Below are 23,745 nucleotides of genomic sequence, written 5' to 3' on the forward strand. Positions count from 1 at the left end.
TCCATTGTCTAAATCAAAACAGAACAGTGAAATAATTAATATATTTTAAAAGTTTATTTTTAAAAAGTGAATTTTTATTTTTTCACCCCCAAAACAATCAAGATATTAACCAAACCTTTCAAAAAGCACTAAGAGAAGAAAATTAAGCACAACAATATGTAGTTGTCCATAAGAATTTACATTATAGTGAATGTAATAGCTCAAATTAAGGATGTATCTTGCTTTCTGAAATATCTATTTGAATTGCAGCCAGTAATTAAGTCACCTAAAATACAGGGGCTGATTGAGGGAGATGGTCTACATACAAGGAACACTTAAAGCAATAAGTTAAGATGAACTATTTTACATGTGTATAATTATTAAAAGTTATTTTGTAGCAATGATATACACAGAAAAAAATAGAGCTATTAAATTTTGCAAAAGCTTTAAAATTTACTTCATCCAATGTTTTGGGGTTTTTTTTTAGATCTGTATTTTTGCTTTGTCAAAACGAAGCAAAATTCTGAAGTGGAAATGGGGTGGGGAAAAGTGTCAGCTACTAAGGACTGCATTTTTATTAAGTTCCAACAGCTTCCTAAATTCATACTTTCAGGGTAAAAAGAAAATATCAAATAACGTATTTCAGAATAATGATCCTCGTTTTAGAAAAAGCCAACAATTATATATTCTAAAAAAAAAGAAAAAATTATCAGAGGAACATGATAGGAACATGATGTACAAATACATTGCAGATAGATAAGAAATTTGTTTAAGGCAAAGAAGAGTCAGCCAAGTTATAAAACATACCCATGGAGAGAGCTTTGAACCTATGGATCATTATTCACCATCGCTTTAATTGTGCATAAAATAGCACTGCCCTCCATAGAAAAAGTCCCCCAAACTCCCACCTTGGTGCTCTTTCTCTCCTTTGTCAGCACAAGTATTTTTTAAATATTATTATTCAGCCCGCTGTCCTACCAGTGCCAAGGGATTTTTTTATTAATGTGTTTGTGTTGAAAGTCTCTCTATTTGAGACAGCTGTGTAGCACAAGCAAAACATGAAATGGGCTGGACCCCACTTCCCCAGTTCCAGGTCTGCACCAAAGGGTGGGTGTTGAGGTCCTCAGTGCTTCAGCTTTACAGGGTAGGCTTTGGGTCAAGAGTGAAGCTGGGTGCATAGTGCGGAGGCAGAGAGCATCGGGAATTTAGATGAGAGGAAGAACAAGTGGGTACAGAGGCCTAAAAATAAAACAGATTAAAACCACAGACTTGATGTGTGAGATAGAAACTGTCAGCTATTTCAGGGATCTTCTGTCAGACTGATGAATGATGTGCAATTCTCCTACTGACACGCCAATAAAAACAGGTGGCATTCACTGGATTACTTGGGCAAGACCTCACCTGTACCAGCTTGCAGATCTCTGTAGTACATGTATATGCATATGTTTGTCTACACAGACATACACATACACACACATAAAATACCTTGCTCAAAAGGTCACATACAAGTCAGGATACCTTAAAGGAAGAAACAATATGTCAAAGGCTTCAATCAGTATATTTGTTTGCTGTAGGTGTGTATTGTTGGTATATAAATGTTCTCTTTAACTAAATAGCCAGCATGAACTCCAGGCAGTGGAAAACATATTGTACTGAAAGGAAGCCAGGGCCAGAAGCTTAGCTTTCAGAAACTGGAACAAAGCTGCAGTTCTGTGCATGGCATATGGCATGACATTACATGTTACTGAAGGTCTGTTATATTGGAAACCTGACTGAGTTTTCATACATACTTGTGCAGACACAGTGAATTAAAATACTGAATTGCAAATAATTTTTGAAAGTTTGGTCAAAATTATGGCATATTCTGAAACACATAAATGAAGTAAATTCCTCACAAAGTTATAGCAGCTGGTTATAATAGACAACGTGGAAACTGCTATACACACCATCAAAATTCTGACCAAGAAGTCAAACAGATATCATGTCATGAAATTCATCTTTGTCATCCTACACTGTAGCCACTTACTACCATGTGTTTTTTAGTAATTTTTTCAAGGTTATTTCTGTTTCTATGCCTAAAAGGACCAAAGCTAACATATATGAGTCCAGTGATACTGGGCAAGTACTTGCTTTTCTGTGATGGTATTTCTAATATATGTCTGCCTTTTCATTAAGGCAGAGATAAGTGTTGTCACACAAAACAAATGCTAAAAATTTCAGTTTTCTTTGTCTTAGAAGTGTGTCTTCCTTGTGATTCACATCAGTAAGGTTTTACAGTAGAAAACAAGCCTTTTACTCCTTAAATTGCCATGAAAAAAGGCCATCGTATTTGGGGATTTGAGATGTCAATATCTGCAGACTTTCATAATGCAGAGTATGAGTGAGTCAGCTGCCTCTAGTTTTATGGATTTCTTCAGAAACAGATTGCTTGACTACTTGCATTTTTACATTTCTGTTTGATGCTTTTGATTATGATGGTAACTTTACAATCTTCCATATTATGTGATCCTGTAGAAATTTGCTCATGTATTAAGGTATATGTCCATATGTATTACAACCTATTATTACCGTAAGGGCAACAGAATTTTTTGTCATGTTACCTGGCCAATTTGTAGCTCTACATCCCTGCTTTTTGCCATATTATACTTACTTTACTAGTTCCACCCGTGTGTTATGTGCCCTAATGGTTTCCTCGTCTTTGTTTTGCAAATGGTGAGTTCTATGTCTTGCAGAAGAATGGCTCTAAGTTTATCTCCTTTATGTAACTTTCTTTGATGAGTAGCATCCATAAAGCTTACATCTTCCTGCTGGTGTTTTCACAGACTCACAGAATCAATTAGGTTGGAAAAGACCTTAGAGATCATTGAGTACAACCTATGACCAAACATGACCATGTCAACTAGACCATGGCACTAAGTGTCACGTCCATTATTTTCTTAAACTCCTCCAGGGACAGTGACTCCACCACCTCCCTGGGCAGCGCATTCCAATGTCTGATCACTCTTTCTGTGAAGAACTTCTTCCTAAAGACTAACCTAAACCTCCCCTGGTGCATCTTAAGGCTGTGTCCTCTTGTCCTATTGCTAGTTTCCTGAGAGAAGAGACTCTCACCTGGCTACAACCTCCTTTCAGGTAGTTGTAGAGTGATAAGGTCTCCCCTGAGGCTTCTCTTCTCCAAGCTAAACAACCCCAGCTCCCTCAGCTGCTCCTCATAGGGCTTGTGCTCCAGACCCTTCACCAGTCTTGTTGCCCTTCTTTGAACACGCTCCAGTACCTCAATATCCTTCCTAAATTGACGGGCCCAGAACTGGACACGGCACTCGAGGTGCGGCCTTACCAGTGCTGAGTACTGAAGAATCACTTCCCTGGTCCTGTTGCTGATAGGCCAGGATGCCACTGGCCTTCTTGGCCACCTGGGCACACTGCTGGCTCATGTTCAGCTGGCTGTCAACCAGAACCCCCAGGTCTCTTTCTGCCTGGCCGTTGTCCAGCCACTCTGTCCCCAGCCTGTAGTGCTCCACAGGATTGTTGTGGGCAAAGTGTAGGACCCAGTAGTTGGCCTTGTTGAACCTCATCCCACTGGATTTGGCCCATCTATCCAGCCTGTCCAGATCCCTCTGCAGAGCCCTCCTGCCTTCCAGCAAACCGACACTCCCCTCTAACTTGGTGTCACTGCAAATTTGCTAATGTAGACTCGATCCCCTCATCCAGATCATCAATAAAGATATTAAACAGGACTGGGCCCAACACTGATCCCTGGAGGACACCACTAGTGACTGGCTGCCAACTGGATGCAGCACTGTTCACCACCACTCTCTAGGCCCAGCCACCAGCCAGTTCTTAACCCAGCAGAGAGTGCCCCTGTCCAGTCTGTGGGTTGCCAGCTTTTCCAGGAGTATGCTATGGGAGATGGTGTCAAAGGCTTTGCTGAAGTCTAGATAGACTACATCGACAGCCTTCCCCTCATCCACCAGACAGGTCACCTGGTCATAGAAGGAGATCATGGTCAGGCAGAATCTGCCCTTCTTAAATCCATGCTGGCTGGGTCTGATCCCCTGGCCGTCCTGCATGTGCCACATGATTGTGCTCAAGATGATATCATTAGCAGTGGAGACTTATGTTAGAAAAGTTTCACAAATGTTGAGCTCACATTTTTGTTCTTGCTTTATCTGTTCGGCACTTTTTGGCAGGCTTGTCCTGTTCCTTGCACTTTTCTCATCTCCTTTTTTCTAAAGTAATTTCTTCATTAGGGTTTCTTCTGTCATTTTAAATTATTTTTACCTCAGAGCAATCCAACATTGACCTATACAGATTAGCACAGAATTGATGTGAAGGAATTTCTTGTCTGGAAGGAATTTCGCTGACTGGACAAACAAGATGCAGTTTGGATGAATCTTCTGAACAACCAACACACAATCTGCACTTGAGAATCTTGGTTTTGTTTTGTCCTGTATTATCTGCATTATCTGTATTGTACTGTAAACTCTGCACTGGTGTGTCCTTACCTTGAATATTGTGTGCAGTTTTGATCACCGCAATATAAAAACAATATTGAGCTCTTAGAGAAAATATGAAGGAGGGCAACGAAGATGGTAAAGGGCCTTGAGGGTAAGCCATATGAGGAGTGGCTGAGGTCATTTGGTCTGTTCAGCCTGGAAAAGAGGAGACTGAGGGGAGACCTCATTGCTGTCTACAACTTCCTCGTGAGGGGAAGAGGAGGGGCAGGCACTGATCTCTTCTCTGTGGTGACCAGTGATGGGACAAGAGGGAATGGCCTGAAGTTGAGTCAGGGGAGGTGACTTGGATATTAGAAAAAGGTTCTTCACCCAGAGGGTGGTTGGGCACTGGAACAGGCTCCCCAGGGAAGTAGTCATAGCACCAAGCCTGACACAGTTCAAGAAGTATTTGGACAACACTCTCAGGCTCTTGGGGATGGTCCTGTACTGGGCTAGGAGTTGGACTCAATGATCCTTGTGGGTCCCTTCCAACTCTGCATATTCTTGATTCTGTGATCTTCCAACCTAAGCTTTCTCCATCATCTTACCCTAATGAACAGTTTGAAAGGCTTAGGTTGTTCTTTCATTGGCGAAGAAAACAAATACTGTATTTTCCAGAGAGCTTGGTACTGCATCATCCATGAGAATATTCTATAGCACTTCATTAATTTCAGAAGAAATCTGATTATTTTTTCCTTGCCTTGATTCTCATTCAGTGACAGAAATCACTGACTGATCATACTAGTATAAATGCCTAGGATGCCAAATGAAGATAGTAATGACCATCAGATAACAGCAGCAAAATTCATCACAAATAATTTCTTCTCTCATTTTGTAACCCCCAACAAAGATTTTCTATTGATTACTTATAAGTTTATTAAAATAAGAGTTTTATCTTTGCTGTTAGGTTCCTAATTACATTAATGATATCTTTGTCTGGAGTTTCAAACCATTAGTAGAAATTGATATTGTAATCATCAGCTACATAACATAAATTTGTACAATCACTATGTACATTAGCTTATCTCAAAGAAAAACTGGAGTGATTGTGTCACTAATTTGACTATATCTGAGCATGCACTTTGACATGGTAAGTATGACCCAGTTTTCTTCCATCATGAATAATGTGTTACATTAATTACTCTTGTCATTCCCTTCTTCCAAGCTCTGAAATATTAAACAGAGTAAATTGCACCATCCACCTTTATTGATAATGGCAAGCTTAAATGGTAATTTAAGAATGGCAGTACTGGCTGGATCAAAAGTCTACCTAGCCATGCATCTTCCCTCTGAAGATGGCCAATGTAAGCTTCTTTATGGTTAAGGAAATTATTTAACCTAAGTATATATGTTACATATTTAAATATTCTATGAGTTAACACATCTATAATGAAGGAAGCATCACTGAATATGTGCCCTCACTAGGAATTTGTTCTATTACTTCTGTAACGATAAATAAGCAATTTTTTTTTTCTTTGCTGTGAATGGTACTTTCCCAGAGGAAAAGTGGCCATAACCACAGCTAGGACTGCTGTAGACTTTCTCCAAGTGTAACTTGTTTGGCCCTTTGCCATGATGGTCTGGCAATCTGGATTCACAAGTGGCTCCAAGTCAAAAAGCTGTGTAACTTGGAAGATAAGGATGCCACTGCCTAAAACCAGGGGATTGCTTCATTTTAATGGCATTTGGTGGTTTTACTACACTCCCTATAAGCTTTCCTAGTCCTCTCATCCCCAAACTTTCCACCACTGTAATAAGTGCCCTGTTCTGCCTTTGAAGTAACTGATTTTCATAGAAGATTATGTGCCTGAACTTGCAGGTACACAACATGATATTCTTCAGTGACTAAATTCAAGAGTTTGCTTTATTTTTTTCCTCGCTTTAGATCTTGTAAACCAGAACAACCTGGAAAAAATTTCAGTTTACCTGGGAGGCTGAAGCTAAAGAGAGGTACCTGAAAAATCCAAATTTTATGCTCAAAGTCTTTGAACTGAAAGACTAACCAGTGCTGTCAGGCGGTGGGAAAAGTATGGGGGTTCTTTAGGGAAGACTCATCTTGGAATCCTGTTAGTGAAGGGAGAGACTTTTAGTTTTGGAGCTAAAAGAAAGACAAACTAGGAAGGTCCAAGTAAAGGCTGAAGTATCACATAAGCAGAGTGGGGCTGATAGAGGGACAGTGCCAAGCTGTAGAAGTCACGTTGTGAAGCAAAGAAAAGGGATTACTGTGTCAGGCGACAGCGAATAAGCTCCGTAGCGAAGGCTTGCTGCCATGACCCCGGGCGGATACACTTATTTGTGTGAGAGTCAGTCACGGTGTGGAAAACGTCCGCAGCCCAGATGACAGAATCCCCCTGGGCCAGGAGCCGTGGGGACCCCGGCGCTGGCTGGGCGAGGCGGGGCGGCACTGCCGGCTGGGCAGGGGAGACGCCGAGGCCCCGGCCAGGTAGGGAAGCCCCTCGCCGGCTCCGCGGAGCGCGGCCCAGCCCGGCGCCCCCTTCCCGCCCTGCGAAGCGCGGCCGGGGCGCAGCGGCCGCCCTGGGCCGGCCTCCTCCCGCCGGCGGAGTCCCCTCCTCCCGGTGCCTTCCCGGCGGCCGCCGAGCCGCTGGCGGGGAGGCGGTGGCGGGCGGCTGAGTTGCGCGGGGCCCGGCGGCGCTGCCCATGGGGGAGAGCGGCGTGCCCCCCCAGGTCCAGCTCTTCCTCCGCGCCTGCGAGCAGGGCGACTGCGAGACCGCCCGGCGCCTCTTGGGGCTGCCCGCCGGCGGCGGAGGCACCGCCGACCTGGCGGCCTCCTCCTCCTGCGGCCCCGAGGAGGCGGCGGCGGAGCCCCGCGGAGAAGCGGCGGCCCCGCCGACCCCTGCCGTGCCCGTGGACTGCACGGACGAGGCCGGGAACACGGGGCTGCAGTTCGCCGCGGCGGGCGGGCACGAGCAGCTAGTGCGGTTCCTGCTGCGGAAGGGCGCCTCGGTACAGAGCAGGAACCACTACGGATGGAGCCCCCTCATGCAAGCGGCCAGGTACGGGAGGGGGGGAGCGGGACCAGAGCGGCTCTCCGGCCGCTATCCCGCCTCGCCGCGGGGCACCGGCCTAGTCGGCGGCAGCGCCGGGGCGGGGAAGGGAGGGAGGGCCGCCGAGACTGAGCCTTCCCCGCCCCAGGGCTGCCGCGGGCTCTCGACTCCCCTGCCCTTCTAATCCCGGTCCCCGGGCCAGGAGAGGGCGCCCGGGAGCGCTGGGGAGCTCCAGGCGGGTCAGGCGTGTGGGAGAGCGGGCGGGCGCCATGTTGGAGGCTGCGGTCGGTCGTCGCCGGTGTATCCCGGCGTTATGTCCGGGGATCGAGCCGTCACCTGTTCCCGTCCCTGGGGGTGGGTAAGGAGGGGTTGTCTGGTGTAGATTTGGGTAAGTGTTGCTCTGGGGCATTAGGTTTTTATCTTTTGTGGTGATTGAAGCAGTGAACGCTATTTCTTGAATAAAGCCAGCGCAGAATTGCAGTCAAAGGTAACCCGAACGTAAAAACACTGCTCCCCTCTTTCCTTCTGTGACAATAGGATACGAACGTACCCTTACTTAATTTTTATTTTTTTTGGGGTGGTATGTATGTGTCTTACCTAGTTGTTGAAAAGTCATCGTCTGACATAAAACATACTGAAGCAAACAGACGCAATTAATTTCCCTTGGCTTTCCCATGTGTGCTTGCTGGAGGATATGGAAAATCATTGCTGAGAGTTTTTAATGACAAAACTGTGTTGTTTTCTGCATCGGTGATGCTGTGCTTTCTGTAACCCACTGCTAGACTGTGGGAGGCCCTCGAGTTGCTCATGCTGGTATTGGTGCTTATCTTTACACGTACAAGTATGCCTTGGGCTCACAGGCATGTTTTGCGGGGTTGGAGGGCAGTGCTTTGCTATAATAACTGAATGCTTAATTGAGAGGAGAAATGTTTTTTTTGTGTTTTGGTCTTTTTTTTTTCAGTTTCATAGCGTTTGAATACTTGAAAGAAAAGACTCTGTTTCAAAGTCAACATTTCTCTTTTCAATTAACGGCCATAGAAAGTTCCCAAAGAATGAGTCACACAGCTGGTTCCCCAGCAAGAACAAGGAAGACAAGGTTCAACAATTTTGTTATTTTATGAAGGTTAAAAAAAAAAGGAAAAATAGTTGCAGAAACAGTCTTCGATTTTTTCCCCTTAATGAAAACCATACGCTCATTCTCTAAAAACAATAAAGTCAAATCACTATAACCCTCTCACTGATTTCAAGAAGTTACTTGCTGACACTTGAAAAGTATTATATGTATTATTGAAACCTGTGCAGAAAGCATAAAGTAGAAGAGCATGTTTCTTTTTTCTTTTTAATGGATAACCAAAAAGGAAACATAGTGTTTATACCAAGGTAAGTTTGAGACTATGTAGTGTTTAATTTTCTGGCTGTCGTTAGTCCTATTGAAATTGCACAGGAGATAGCATATGTGCATAAAATTAATCTGTGTACAGGGGTTGCAGGCTCTACTGAGGTGATGCAGTGAAGGCTACCAGGATAGACCTTGTGACTATGCAGGCCCTGGAGGCTTCCTCCTGCAACTGTGTACTTTCTGAAAGGAAACTAAGGACATTTGGTCTCACGTTTGCTTTTAGTGGTTAGTAGCATTATTCAGGAATTCCTCAACTAACATTTGCTCTGCTGCAGTGTACAAAGACTGCTTTTAGTATTGAAGTTGGATTGTGTTACAAGCACTGTACAAACATACAGTTATGCATAATGTCTGCAACAAGAGCACAAGGCGCACATCTTGTCAAAGTATTATGTTTATTAAAATGTGGGGTTCCTCACCTGAGGAACAGTAAAGGTTTTCCTTTTCCTCATGGTTACCTAGCTGTTTGGGTGTATGGCTTGCACGATTGTCTTTTGCTTACTGACAAACTACCAGAGCCTCTGATAATCAAGTCGTATCAAAGCTTGGTTACTGATAAAACTGGTGTCTGAGTTCAGTACTCTGACCAAGTTCTTGTAGATATTCTACACAAGGAGGCTTTAATGATTTCATTCCAGCTTTCTTTATTGGAACGTACTGGATGTTACATAGGGTTTTGATTTAGCCCAGTGATACAGCAGTCTCCTGAAATTGTAGCACAAGCCTGACACAGCAATTGCACAATAGACAGTCAAACCAGAAGACAAACAGCACAGCCATTACCAGTCCCTGTAGGCTCACCATCACAATGCTGGGTGTTGGGAGGAATGGGTTAAAAATCAGAAGACTGTCCAACAGGATTATAAATCTCCCAAGAGACCTTCCAGCTGGGACTAACTCTTGATAAGCCTGTGTGAACAGCAGGCCAGTGATGCTCTAGCACAGACTGATGATGATGCCTGTGTCTCTGATTGCTTACCTCTGCCTGTGTGTTGCTTTGTGGATTCCCTGGTTCACAATTTAACAGAAATGAATTTACTTTTTGCATTTTAGCTGCAAATTTGTGGTGGTTACAGCTGCCTGTCTGTGTCAACTCACACACTGGGTATCCCCAATTACCAGGGAGGAGTATGTGACTGGAAGCCAAGCCCAGCTCAAGTGCCTTGCTCTCTTCAAAATTCATTTTGTTGGTTGCTCAGTTTTGGTGCTCTATGTTGGGCTGAACTGTATAAACACTTCCCCCATGCTGGTCTGGTTGACTTAGAAGCAGAATATTTTCCATTGATTGTTGTAGGGAAGGCCATTCACACAGACAGTTGTCCCACTCTTCTAATAGAGCCATTTCTCTCTCTGATCCCCTTGGTGTTGAGTGAAGTTCAGGTTACACTACAACAGCTGTGGCCACTGGCTGTTCATCTGAGCTTTATAGGCACATTCGTGTCTTCTTTCATTGTGGGCGTTAATTGATGGTTCACAACTGGAAAACAGGGGATAATGCAAATATAAAAGACTAGCTATCCAGTTCATAAAATGACCATTTTTCTTTTTTTTTTATTTAGCACTCTTTGCAGTTTTTACTCTACTAGTTCAGTAGTAATGAGGATACTTAATTAAGATCTCTGGAAACAAATTGGCTTTGATTCTTGAATGTGATACAGCCCTAGAAATAAAATGAAAGTGACCTTCTGGTTCATGTTAGTTATGAGTTGGTACCATGCAGCTGAAAATGAGGCTGGCAGGTTGCTGCTTTAACCAGACCGTCCTCTTAAATAGGGGTCTGCTTTATGGGCGTGGTCACTGGTATATGTGGAATGGTTTAGTTTACAGTCCTCAGCTGACAATTGCTCTCCTCCAATGAGGTGATCACTGTCATGTTCAGTGTTGTGTGTATGATCCCTCATAGTGTATTAGTCAACAGGCCAATTCGATGAGAGTTTTCTGAGTTCAGAATATGTTGGTTTTGGCCATCCAAGGTGTTAGTTCTCCTCCCTTTCTCTTTCTCTCAAGGTTTGGACATCTAAGTGTGGCCCACATCTTGCTGGAAAATGGTGCTGATCTCAATGCACAGAATAAGTTAGGAGCCAGTGTCCTCACAATGGCCTCCAGAGGTGGCCACGTCAGCATGGTGAAGTTGTTGCTGGAATCCGGAGCTTTTGTAGACAATTACGATCATTTCGGCACAAATGTACTTAACAGCAGCAGAGACGACCTTCCCGATATCACTCCATTAATGGCAGCTGCTCAGCATGGACATGAGGCAGTGGTACATCTGTTACTGGACTGGGGAGCTGATTGTAATTACACTGTGAAGACGATGGGCTGGAGTCCTTTAATGCTGGCAGCTGTTAGTGGAAAGGTGAGCTTGGCACAGCAGCTCATGGAGAAAGGTGCCAATCCTGATCACCTGAATGTACTACATAAAACACCTTTTGAAATCTCTGTTGGCTTCAAACACAAAGACATGAAGGACTACTTGGAATCTCTCACAACGATCAGACCTCAGGCAGGTATGGAGTGTTATTTTTGTTTCACTTTCTTGCAGTTTTGATTGTGTATTTAGAAATGGAAAGTCTCATTGTGTATGTGCATGATGTTCTTTATAGTTTGTAACTAGACTATTTTGACTATATCGGAGTAGGTACACCTACTTCAGGTGAGGTACGAGTGTCCAACATCAACAGATTTTTTTCCACATTAGCAGGGTGAGGATACTGTCTTGCAATAAGAATCATGTGAAACATAATAAGAATTATGTGAAACATACTTTTTACTTTTCAAGCACATGATCCAGGTGCTCATTTAGGAGGAAAATTATAAAGGCCTATTTGAAATGACACAAAGAAGTGGCATAAAAACCAGAATAGGATATCAAAGAAAGGATGTTGCAGACTCAATGAAAACCTAAAAGATAGAAAATCTAGCAAACGTGACTTGTCAGGAAAGACTGAAGAGTTCAGTCTGTCTAGTTTCATGATGAAGTGATTAAGAAGTGAGGTTAATAAAGTGTCCGTGTTAAAGACAGAAGGTCAAATAGTGGAGGGCCTTTTTATGTGGTTGCGAAATTAAAAAGCTGTGAGTTTAAAGTTAGAGGAATTTAAACAGGAAATAATATACTGTGGTGAAGCTTTGAGCTGAAGTGACTTGATAGAGGTGTGCAATCTCTAACAGTTGCAGTCAAGGTTAAATGCCTCTCTAAAACTTGTTCTTGGGTTGTCTTCATTGGGTGTTGCATACAAGGCCTGTGACACACAGAAAACCAGATGAGGTTAACTTAATGTTTTCTTCTACCACTCTGAATATGAAACCTACTCCAAGTCCTTTGAAAGTGGATTGTGTATTTTAAGAAAACTGAGTATTAATGTGGATGAATAGCATGTCCCTTACTTCTCTGATCCTTGGAGGAGTGGGGAATACTTAATTAATCAGTTTGATTTGAACATTGTGTAGGACATTTGAACGTCAATAAGTCATTTCAGAGACTGAGACCTTATTCTGTATGTGGCTGTTTTCGAGACACTTTTCAAGATATTTATGCTTTGTGATGCAGACCAGCGCTGAGAGGTGCTCAGCAAGAGGATTTGGAAGAGCTGTATTTGGATTTTCCAGCTTTGGAGTGCTTGCTATAAAATCTAAGGATGTGTCTAGCTCTAGAAAGATCCTTTTGTAGATGCTACCACCCATCCAGCCACGGTGGCAGAAACTCTGCAGGGTAGGATAGTCCACTTTAAACTCTATGCCACCTGTGATACCTAAATAGGCTTACTTAAATCTTACCTATTTGTGTCTATATTGCACTGCCACGTAGACACGTCCACAATCCCCAGAACTGTTAATTTTTATTTACATTTGGTACCATTCCTGCAGGTCAAGCTTCTTGTGTATTTGAAGAAGTAAGGACAAAAATCAGACATTTGTTTCTGCTTCAGGGAAGGTGTTAGTCAGATGTTGACTCCTGAGTTAAGCTGGAGCTCTAAGGCTTTCATACAGCCACACTGCCAGGCAGAACTGGTTGACTGTAGATGTTTGCTCATGACCAGTCCCTTGAGGAATAGACATGAATATATATGAATATACACATGGATGTACAGGATGTATGTGCAGACAGAGTTGGGTTGATGAATCTTGAAAAACCTTCTGTGGTCACACCACTTAAAAGTGTACCGAAGAAGGCTGTTAAAGCGAGGAGAATAGAATGTCAGAGGAATGATCCTTCACTCAAAATATTACAATTTGTAATAATTGCAGTTCTTATTAATGGGAATGGCAATCTGGAAGCAGAAAGATATCTATTGATGCACAGATAACAAGATGTGTAGGTAAACTGTCACTGTTATTTTTCACAAATTAACCCAGCAATACTCAAGAGGAAATGAAACTGGGACAGCTTCTAAAACACCTTGTAAAATAATCCTGTACTATTTGAGTGTTCACTATTGTACAGAGGATTACACCTGACCACAGAACTATACTGTGGTTCGTTAACGGATATTTTAGTCTTCCAGGCAGGAAACACTAGAGTTACCAAATACAATTTCCTGATAGAGAATGGAATTTGAAAAACCTGTGCTGGTGCTGTATTATGGTTTGTAGCTTTAGCTCTGCAAAGGGAACCATACAGGTGAGTTACTCTTCCCAAAGGGGATAAAGTTGTTGTCAGTGGTTTCTTTGTTATTATTAAATGTATGTCTAAACATATGTTTTGTAGTACTTTTATGTAATTTTTAGTAGTTTTTGCTATAAAAAAATTACTAGAAATTATTGCTTTTTTATTGATTGCTAATAGAAATATTTATATTCCTTCCAGATACAGAAAAGAAGCAACCTGATGTCTTTCATGCTTTGAAACTGGGTAAGTACTGAACAATTCTTCCACCATGTCTAATTGTAACTTTTGAGCATGTTTGTTTCCTAATACGGGAAACAGACTTCTGTTTCTTCTCGTCAGGTGTAGGCTACCAAAACATCTTCCTGGGAAAGCCTCAGGTCTGTTAGATTTTTAGAGAGTTCAGGTTCCCCTCTTGTACCCCTGTGATTACTGAGATTTACAAATATTGGTACTGGGTCAGAAGGAGTACTAGAGGAAGGGCCACATGAATACTGGTCAGCATACTCTATCTGGTTTTTTTTTTTTTGCCAACACTGTTAAAAAAAGCAGCTCACTAGGTTAAGGGTTGTCCAGGCCAGGGTTCAAAGTAAATTCTGGAGTCTCTGTAGGTTCCAGGGTTTCTGTTTAACAAAGTCTGTGATGTGGGTCTGTATTAAAAAAGCCACCTGCTGCCTTTTACCAAATTGGGACACAAAAAATTAGTTCTGTGCTTTTGTATCATTCCCATTCCAGCAAATCAGCTGAGTGTTGTTGTTGGATATTAGTTCTAGTGAGTGCACTCAAGTGCCTGCAGGGTTTGTCTGGAATTCTGACTGACTTTCCAAGGAAAATGTACGCGCCTGTGATTGAGTTGAAGGCAGCCCATGCCGTGAAGCAGTTTACCATCTGTATAAAGGTGTAGTGGGTTGACCCTGGCCAAATGCCAGGTACCCACTAAAGCCACTCTCTCACTTCCCTCTGCAGCTGAACAGAGGAGAGAAAAAAAACCTGCTAAGGATTCATGAGTAGAGATAAGAGCTGGGAGAGGTCTCTTACTGATTACCTTCATGAACAAAACAGATTCAAAGTAGGGATATTACTTAAATTTGTTACTAACAGGATCAGAGCAAAAGAGTGAGAAGTGAAATAATCTTAAAAACACCTTCCCCCCACCCCTCCTTGCCGCGGTTCACTCAGGAAGTGAGGGACTACACACTCCAAGGGTTCAGATGTGAAATGGTCAAGGAACCTTATTAAATTGAACTGATTTCTGGAACTGAAGGTGGACTTCAAAATGGCTCCTGCCTTACATATTGTAAGGCAGAACATGCTGGAAGGTGGGCGGAATTAGGGAGGGGTGAGGGCGGTGCATGCAAATTAACAAGAAAACACAACTAAATATGGAAACCACTGCAATGCAGTAGAAATTAACCAGTGGGGGGACAGGGTATAGGGCCATGAGGGAGAGTGGAACTTTCCAGCATTAGGGGTACAGTATATGGGGAATTGTACAACAAACACAACATAAAACAAAACACAACATTGAAACACAACATAAAATCCAAAATGCATATTCTTCAATAGTTCACAAAAGTCTGTATCTGCTTATATAAAGTCAGAAAGAATGCTGAATTCGGTGCTCTACTTTCAATCTTAATTTCCTCACCTCCAACACCTCCTTCTTTTCATGTTCTCTCTCCTCCCTCCCAGCGGTGCAGGGAAGCAGGGAAAGGGAGTTATGGTCAGTTGTTGTTTCTGATGCTGCTCAGGGACAGGAGTCCTTCCCTGCTCCCATGGGGTCCCTCCCACGGGAGACAGTCCTTGGTGGACCTTTCTGGCATGAGTCCATCCCACAGGCAACAGTTTTCACAAACTGCTGTCCTGTGGATCACTTTTCCATGGGGTGCAGTCCTTCACAAATGAGTTGTACCGATGTGGGTCCCCCACAGGGGCCACAAGTCCTACCTGGGAAAAGCCTGCTCCAGTGTGGGCTCCTTTCTCCACAGGCTGGAGGTCTCCGGCAGGACCCTGCTCCATCTTAGGCCTCCCACGAGGTCACAACCTCCTCACGGTCTCTGCACCCCGATGGTCCTCCATGGGCTGCAGAGGGACAGCCTCCATCATGGTCTTCACCACGGGCTGCAGGGGCCTCAGCTCCAGTGCCTGGAGCACCTCCTGTCCCTCCTTCTACACTGACCTTGGTGTCTAAATTGTTGTTCCTATGTTCTCACTCCGCTCTTCCCTGGCTGGAATTCTCTCTGTGCAATAGCTTTCTGTTCTTAAATGTTATCACAAAGACATTACTCCTGATTGGCTCGGCCTTGGCCAGTGGCAGGAAGTCCATCCTGGAGCCGGCTGGCATTGGCTCCGCCAGACAGGGGAAGCTTCTAGCAGCTTCTAACAGAAGCCACCTCTGTAGCCCCCCCTGCTACCAAAACCCAGCCACAGAAACCCACTACAAAAGGTGAGACTTTTTTCATTTGCATGACAGTTATGATTTGCTTATTCCTGCCTCTGTTCCTATGGTGGTACGTACAGTCAGAGAGATCTTTTCTTTCCTTTAACTTCCCTGCTTTTACTTGCCATATATCATCAAAAAAATAATGGAGGTGGGTGAGCTTAAGCTTTCTAAGATAACCCTGACTACTTCATATATTTTTTAAAAGTGCTTGCTCCTAATTTAAGTTTAGAAAAAACCACAACCTTGTTGAAATATATTCAGTAACGTATTTTGTACTGCTTTTCCTAATCTAGACAGGAACTCAAGTGACTAGCAACCCTTATACTTGGAAACTGGAACATTAATTTCACTTTGAAAAAACTAGAAAAATGTCAAATGATGCATTACTCTTGAGCAGGGAGTAGGGATGTTTTGCATTGGAGATTTAGTTCAAATACTGGAGGCAGAACTTTAAAAAATCATTCTGAATATAAGGAAGTTGAGCGCTGGAGTAGATTAACTCCCTGGAAGGTTGTGGAATTCTATCAGTAGAGGTTTTTTGAATCAGTGAACTACTTCTGTTAGAGGAACTTATGGGTTAGTGTGACACAAAGCATTTTTCTACCTGCTTAAGGCAAGGCATGGCCTCCTCCGGCACCTTTTAGAGTACCTTTCTACCCACTTAGTCTGATTATAAAATTGTTGCTTTCTGTGATTTCAGCCTGTGGAAATGGAGCAGGGATCTTGGAGTCATCAGTTTTCCTTGCACAACATCATCTTAGCACAATTTAATAGAAATATTCCCTATTTGTGTCTTCACATGTGGTTTGCAGTTTGTACAGCTTCCTAGCTTAGTCGTTCATTTCAGAAAATAATTCTTCTAATGGAGTTGCACTGTGAGTGTACAGGTAGGGAAAATCAGGAAAATACAGTGTCTCGTGCTTATGCCACAATTTTATGTAGGCTGAAAAGATGTACTAATTAACTAAAAGACCAAAGATCAGTACAGATTTTTAGCTTTAGTGTTGCAGTTGCTCTAGTACTTTATTTGTTTCTGTTTTAATTCCACTAGATGTAGATCAGTGTCAGCAAATCAAAATACCTAACAATTCAGTGGCTGAGCAGTTCTCTGTTGCCCATGTAGATTATGTTTTATGCCTGTTTTGCAGGAAACTTCCAGCTGGTTAAAGAGATTGTTGATGAAGACCCGAGTCAGGTCAATATTACCAATGTTGACGGTGCATCTCCATTAATGATTGCAGCTGTAACTGGACAGCTACCCCTTGTTCAGCTCCTTGTTGAGAAAAATGCTGATGTTGATAAACAGGATAATGTTCATGGCTGGACAGCACTGATGCAGGCCACATACCATGGGTAAGATATGTACTGTCTTTGGGTCTAGCAGTAAAGAAGTTTAATTCTTCTTGCATCCCAATAGAAAAAAACCTTTTTGATACTGACTGTGGAAGCAGAGGGGTCTTACAAGAAATTGAGAGACTTGTGACCTCAGTTTTCCGTGACTTATGCACTGTCCTCAGCTTTTCAGACCTGAATGATGTTTGGACTTCAGAATGAGTGAAACATTTGGGAACTTGAAGCTTGCTAAATAAATGCTGAGAACATAGTGCTCCAGGAGCTTTGGTGCAGATTTCAGTTTCCATCCTTTGATGTTTTTCAGCATTGTGAAAGATAGTATCACCCTGCCAGGGTTGTAAGCCACATCAAGCTGTGAAAATTCAAGGCAATCACCCTTCCATGTGCCATATTTTCCAGTCCTTAACCATTGCTGTGTTTCCTTATTCAGCCTTTAGTTTTCATGGAATTTTCAGAAATGCAACCAAACTGTCATTTTCTCTAAAGCTCCTTTATAAATGTAGGTAGATGCTTAAGAGTCAGACCCCAGAAATTTGCCTGGCTGGTACTTCACGTATGATCTCTGTTATACACTTGGCACTGTCTGAATACAGTTTTACTGTGATGAGCAATTGGGAGTGTGAGTGTTGGTGTACAGTTGAAGGGTAGAAGAGTCCTGTGTGTAAAGCCACATTTGGGGTGCCCCAGTTTGGCTGGAACACCTCATGTGCATAAATAAATACTTAGCCTTGTAATTCTGTACTTTGCATTTTAGCCTTTTCTCTTGGCATGGACCAGTTGCAAATTTTTGTAACATTTGGAAATCTTTAACCTCCACAGAACCTCAGCTAATCCTTCCTGAGGAACATCAGTGCTGTCGAGGGTCTCAGGCTTGAAGGAGGGAGTTCTTTGTGAGCTGGGGCGCTAAAGGATTGCATCTCTGTGTGCCCTCAAGGTTCAGGACTGGAAAGCAGGATGGAGGGATGATACAGTTTTAAGGAAGAGAAGTAATGGGAAGTATGCAGAGGAGCTGTGCTTAGGATAAGCAGAATTTTTATTAGAGGAGTAACAGTCCTCCTCCATTTTGGGTTGATTTTTGTCTGGAGTGAGTTCAGCAGTGAAAACTTTGTGTGTATGATAAGTGATGTTCTGGAGATACTGAGATCTGTTTGTCAGCCTTCAGTGTTAGAATTTGCAGTCACTGTTGCTGCTTGAGTATGTTTTTGCTCTGTGTTGTTTATGCATGTCAGAGTTTGTTTTAATACAAGGTCAGTTGCTGCTCAAGAGAAGTTTTGTATTAAATATATTTTTTCATAGCTTTGTTGTCTGTTCAATTATTTTGTAGGCAGAATTAAAGTATTGTTTTTAACTCAGGAGGCAAGTCCTGCTTATTTATTCAGGTGTATGAGAGGGGAGAGGGGCTAATGGAGCTGAGGTGGTGAGTGTCTTTTATGCAGCTGCCTTTTAGGAGCTTTTGTTGGAAGGTGTTTGTGTTGGTTGACATTTAATGCTGATTGTTTTTGCATTTTAAACACCTCAAGGAAGTGATAATGTGCTTTCTAATTATATAATTTATATCTGTAATTAAGTGAAGTACTGTTTGAAGTTTATAATTATCTTCAGTCAATTTGGCTTTTCTGTGTGCAATTTCTTAATATGCAAGCTGTGAATGTGAGGTTGAGTTGAAGTCCTAGTGATGGCATATGAGGACTACTGAGCTGACCTTTGTCTTTTCATCTGCTTTTGTGCCCTAGGCATTAATGGCCCTTCATTGGGAAGGTATTTGGCAACAAATTCCAGTCAGTTCCAAAGGATCAGTTTAAGAAACTGGCTATTCAAATTAGGTTTTTAAGGCTGACTTTCTGTATGTCGATTAATGTGATTTGTAGTGAGTAAAACAGTGACTGACAAGGGAATCATGGGAGCTTCTAAAGAGCTTGTGAATAAATTTTACACTAGAAAGGTAAAACATCTCTAATTGAGGAGCAATGTTATAAAAGGTTGAAAATGGAGTATTGAGTGTTTCTATTTTATTTATTTATTTTTTTAAGTGATCAGCACCTTTTTTTTATTCCCATAAAGAAACAAAAACGTTGTAAAGTATTTGTTAAATCAAGGAGCGGACGTCAATCTTCGTGCAAAAAATGGATACACGGCTTTTGACCTCATAATGCTGCTGAATGATCCAGGTATGCTATTTCAAAAAGCTCTGGGGAAATGAACAACATAAACAAACAAACTTCCTTTCCAATCTACAAAATACATGAAAGTTGCTAGGAACTATCCTCTGATGTCCAGGCTGGACTGGACCAAGCAAGAACATTGCCTGAAAATGGTGGGGTTTGAGTTAATTAGATGAGCGTATACGTTTATGGGATAACAGATTTTATGCATTCCTCTTGACTTCGTTTTTGAAGATGCTCAAAAAAATGTGGTGTTTGTTTCACGAGAGCCAGTTCAATGGCATTTCTGGGGGCACAGGTGTTCTACGGTGTCATTAGCACCATGGAACTGAAGCTAGAAATTTCCCCTTGGTAAAGAGCAACAAAGGGACAGGACAAAAAGACCGTAGTCGGAACAAAAGTAGGGAACTCCTGGCTGAACCTCCCGCTAATTTTGTAAAGGCTGAGAATAAATCACACTTCAGGGTTCAGGTTGTTTTTCACTTTTTTAAAGGGAGTGCTCTAGAAAAAGCAGCATGCTTTGGGAAGACTTCAATGAAATACATATAGTTTTTGTTTTAGTTTGTTTAGCCTACATAATTTGTTATTGTTAGCCTTGCTTGGTACCTAAATTGATTTATCTGAAGCCAAAACCCACTACTGCTAATGAAATTAATGTTTCTTTTCTCTGTATTTACACGTTATAATGGTTTTGGTCACTAGCAGGTTCCTTTCCTTTTCAAAAATAGATCATTAATAGTATGAAATTTTAGGAAATAAATACAGTGAATTGTTTTAGAACTAACTTCTGTGACAGAATAGTTTCTCTTGTAACCTTTCTCTCTTGATCAGTTCTGTCTGTTCTTCTGAAAATCCTACCTGAGTGCCATATAAAACACAGATTTACAGAATATTTTTTTTGCTTTCCTGTCCTCATGTCATGCTTGTTCTTTTTTCTTCCTCTTACTTTTATTTCTTTTTTTGTCCACCTTTTTTCTTACCGTTTCTTTTCAGTCCCTTCATTGTCCAGGCTGAACATCTTCTTTCTCTTTGGGATTTAATTTCGAGCTTCTTTTCTGCAACCTGCACTTGAAGAAAGAATATTCATTTTTCTCTACTCTCTTCTGTGTCAGGTGAGAAAAGGGAGCATCACAGTGTTGTTCTTAACTTGTACAAAGTGTGAGGAGGCAGTTCACTTGATCACGCGTGACTGATTCTGACTGAATAGCTTGCTTATTTATATTGATAAATACCTTTAGAGAGGTGATGATAAGACTGCATCCCACTGTGTGGGGAGAGGGTTTGGGAAATGTAGGTCAAGAAAGAAGGTTTGGGGTAATGGTAGATCCATTACTACTTATGTGGGATTTATAGGGAAAAGTGTCAGAGTCGTAATTTAGGAAAGTAAACCAGACCAAACATTGTCTTAATTTGCTTTCTTTTAGATACAGAGCTTGTAAGACTACTGGCATCAGCATGCATGCAAGTAGACAAAGACAAGAATAAACTGAACAACAGATCATCTTTGCCTAGTTCCAGAAGTAGGCAATCCTTAAATGTCCCAATGTTGCCAGATGACAAAGGAGGTCTAAAGGTAAATATGTTCACTCTTGATAAATAACTCAAATTAAATTAAATTACATATTCCTGCAATGTGTAAGCAGAGAAAGTAATTGCTAAGAAGTATTTTGGATCTAATACGTAACTGAGTTTTGGGGGAGTATGTGTGTGTTTCTGAGTTTCTTGTTGACAGTGCTTCCTGGTTTTATAGAGTAGCATGTGTTGAGCATTCTTTTTCTCAGATGGCAATGCAATAGGAAGACTTAAGGAAGTTTGCACTGAAGCATTTCAGTGCTTAGAAATAGATCTCATAATTAAGTGGAAGGTACCATGTTCATAAGTTTGAAACTCAGTTTCCATTAGGATCTTAATTTTAAATCTGTACAGAGGATAGCCTTTATACCCAGAAATGGAAGCAGGATATTGGCATTGAAAATTAAGAAAATCATAGCAGAGATTTTAATATGAAGAGTAGTAGAAGAGTGTGCAATTCAGGCTTACATGTCCTCTGCCATGCCGTATCCTTAGCTCCAAATTGATGGTGGTCCAGTAGGAAACAACATAGAGTTAGAATAAATGTGTGCCATTTAAACAAAAGTATTGGGACTTACATTGTCTGTTTGCAAAAGAGAAGGGAAAAGTGTTAGTTAATTTTTTTATTGTTGCTGTTGTCCATTTACTTGAATAGTTTTTAATTATGATGTACCTCAGAATTTCCTTGAGTCCGTGATATGATTACGCTATTATTCAATATGATGCAATATCAGTATCAATTTAAACGGTCTATATAAGAATGCAGTTACTTAGGTGGGAAATTGTCAGAATAGCTTTTTGCTTTATGGAATACAAATCAACAATAGATTGGATTCCAGCTCTTGCAGTGTTATGACACAAAGGTTTGAATTAAGGTCATAAAAGATTATGAAGTGAAATATAAAAAAAATTGTCAAAGACATACAAATGAATACTGACACAAATTTCATATTTGGGAATATTTAAGTATTTGGTCTCAAAACTACAAAATATTACAGTGTTTACAAGTCTTAATCAAGCATTTTTTCAGCAGAAATTATATTCTCTGTAGTTCTCTGATATATATAACCTGGAAGCCAATATAGTCCCTTCTTCCATCACTGCTTAATGCTTTATTAACCAGCCTGTCTGACCATGAGTATGTTACATATCCTACTCTCCCTACAAATGTTGAAACAGGGTAAAAATGGTATTTTCAAATTGTCTGAGTGGAGGGCGGTGTCGTAACACTCATCTCTCTTTTGACCAGCCTGTGAATTTTTTTTCAGTCATTCAATAAATGTTACATGAAATAGCAAAAAAAATTTTATTAAAGTCAAGCTACAATACAGCTTTTCCTCCCTTCTGCCCACCTTACTGGTTAGTCTGTCAAAAAGAGATATTAATTTGATGGATTTATTCTTGACAGACCCATGTCATATGCTATGTCATATGAGCTGTGATGATGTTTGAAGTTTTGTCAATTATATCCTTTCAGATTAAGCATTTTGATCAGTAAATCTTCAGTTTTTCCTCTTTGGGTGATTGTGCCTTTGCCTTTTGCCTGATTTCTGTAACTTCCTCCATCCTCTTTTATTGAAGATAAGCAATATTTGTTCAGAGATCATGTTGTCTATAGTTACTCTAGGGTAATTTTAATCAATCTTGTCTGGTTTTAATTTGTGCAAGCTCATTTAAATACTCCTGCTCTATTAAGCAATGGACATATATTCCTACTTCTCCTGTTAATGATATTCTTACTAAAATATCTGATCACAGGTAGGCTGGTTTTGGAGTTTAAAAAAAGAAACCCTTTTCAGTCTCTCCTCTTTGATCACTTTTGTTGTTAACTAGTAGACTTTTTATTTTGTTATGCATTTCTTTTATTTGTTATTTATGCATAATAAAGGCCCTTGTTCCTTTACCTACTGATTATGCAGTGGATATTCATGATGGCATTATTTACCTCTTTCACACAAGAACTGCTAACTGCTTTGTTTGTCACCATTTCATAGCCTTGAAAACAAAGTTGTGCCTTTTCCATATGCAAAAATTTTATTTCCTCTTTTTTCTTCCTGCTTGTTTTTGGCAAGTTATACTCTCAATGTCAGTATTAGAACAGTATGAATTATCACATTCAGTTTCTATTTTAGATTAAGGTTGTTTTAGGGCAGAGATTTCCAGTTCTACCCCTTATGCTTTCATTCCTAGTATTGTTACAAACGTCTAAGGTATTTCTCAAGGGGCAACATAATTTTTCTAGTTCTTTGATACTGTTCCCTTCTCCCACTGCTGCTAGATTTCACCCTCTTGATGGACACATGTTTTTAGCCCTAAATGCATTTTTGTTACTTGACTGCTTCAATGTAATTCAAAGCCCTTTACTCCAACCTCTGTACCTGTGTGATGTGGTAGGGGCATATGGAGAGGCCATGACCTCCTGCAACAGCGGACTAAAAACTCTGGAGCTCAGCCCATCATACTGTGAACACCAGAGCACAAGATGAACTTCTCCAGTATAGTTCCTTTCTTGCCAGAGATCAGCAGTTTTTTTTCTGGTAACATGGTGGCTGTACTTACTGTATTTGGGATTAGTTTGTGGTGCAAGCACATGTTAAAGAAACAGAAGCACTGTGAGGAGGAGTAACAGAGATGACGAGCAATCAGAAGTGATCTTTCTTACACAAGCAAGCCAGCTTCAGTGAACGAGACCAAACCACGTCGTGCAAGCACTCTCGATCGTAAATTCGTTGT

At 41.4% G+C, this 23,745-nt stretch overlaps 1 protein-coding gene across 13 annotated transcripts in view; it reads left to right on the forward strand.

The window, feature by feature from the left end:
- Positions 1-7,018: 7,018 nt before the first annotated feature.
- ANKS6 (ankyrin repeat and sterile alpha motif domain containing 6) overlaps positions 7,019-23,745 on the forward strand; it is a 38,162-nt gene continuing 21,435 nt past the window's right edge. For 10 of the 13 annotated variants that reach the window (XR_003544409.2, XR_005565889.1, XR_005565888.1 and 7 more), the window contains exons 1-6: positions 7,019-7,489; positions 10,887-11,386; positions 13,684-13,728; positions 17,074-17,278; positions 19,340-19,446; positions 20,865-21,013. Coding sequence is in view for 8 of the 13 variants with exons in the window: in XM_039387512.1 (XP_039243446.1) it covers positions 7,134-7,489; positions 10,887-11,386; positions 13,684-13,728; positions 17,074-17,278; positions 19,340-19,446; positions 20,865-21,013 (1,362 nt within the window). In the remaining 5 variants the exon portion in view is untranslated. Of the gene's footprint in view, positions 7,490-7,748; positions 7,869-10,886; positions 11,387-13,683; positions 13,729-17,073; positions 17,279-19,339; positions 19,447-20,864; positions 21,014-23,745 lie in introns of those variants that run through there. The other 3 variants (XM_039387513.1, XM_039387517.1, XM_039387518.1) reach the window with 3 other exon arrangements.

The sequence above is a fragment of the Pipra filicauda genome, unplaced genomic scaffold, assembly GCF_003945595.2.
Source record: "Pipra filicauda isolate LSUMZ 115617 unplaced genomic scaffold, ASM394559v2 scaffold56_size3634133_pilon, whole genome shotgun sequence".
Lineage (NCBI taxonomy): Eukaryota > Metazoa > Chordata > Aves > Passeriformes > Pipridae > Pipra > Pipra filicauda.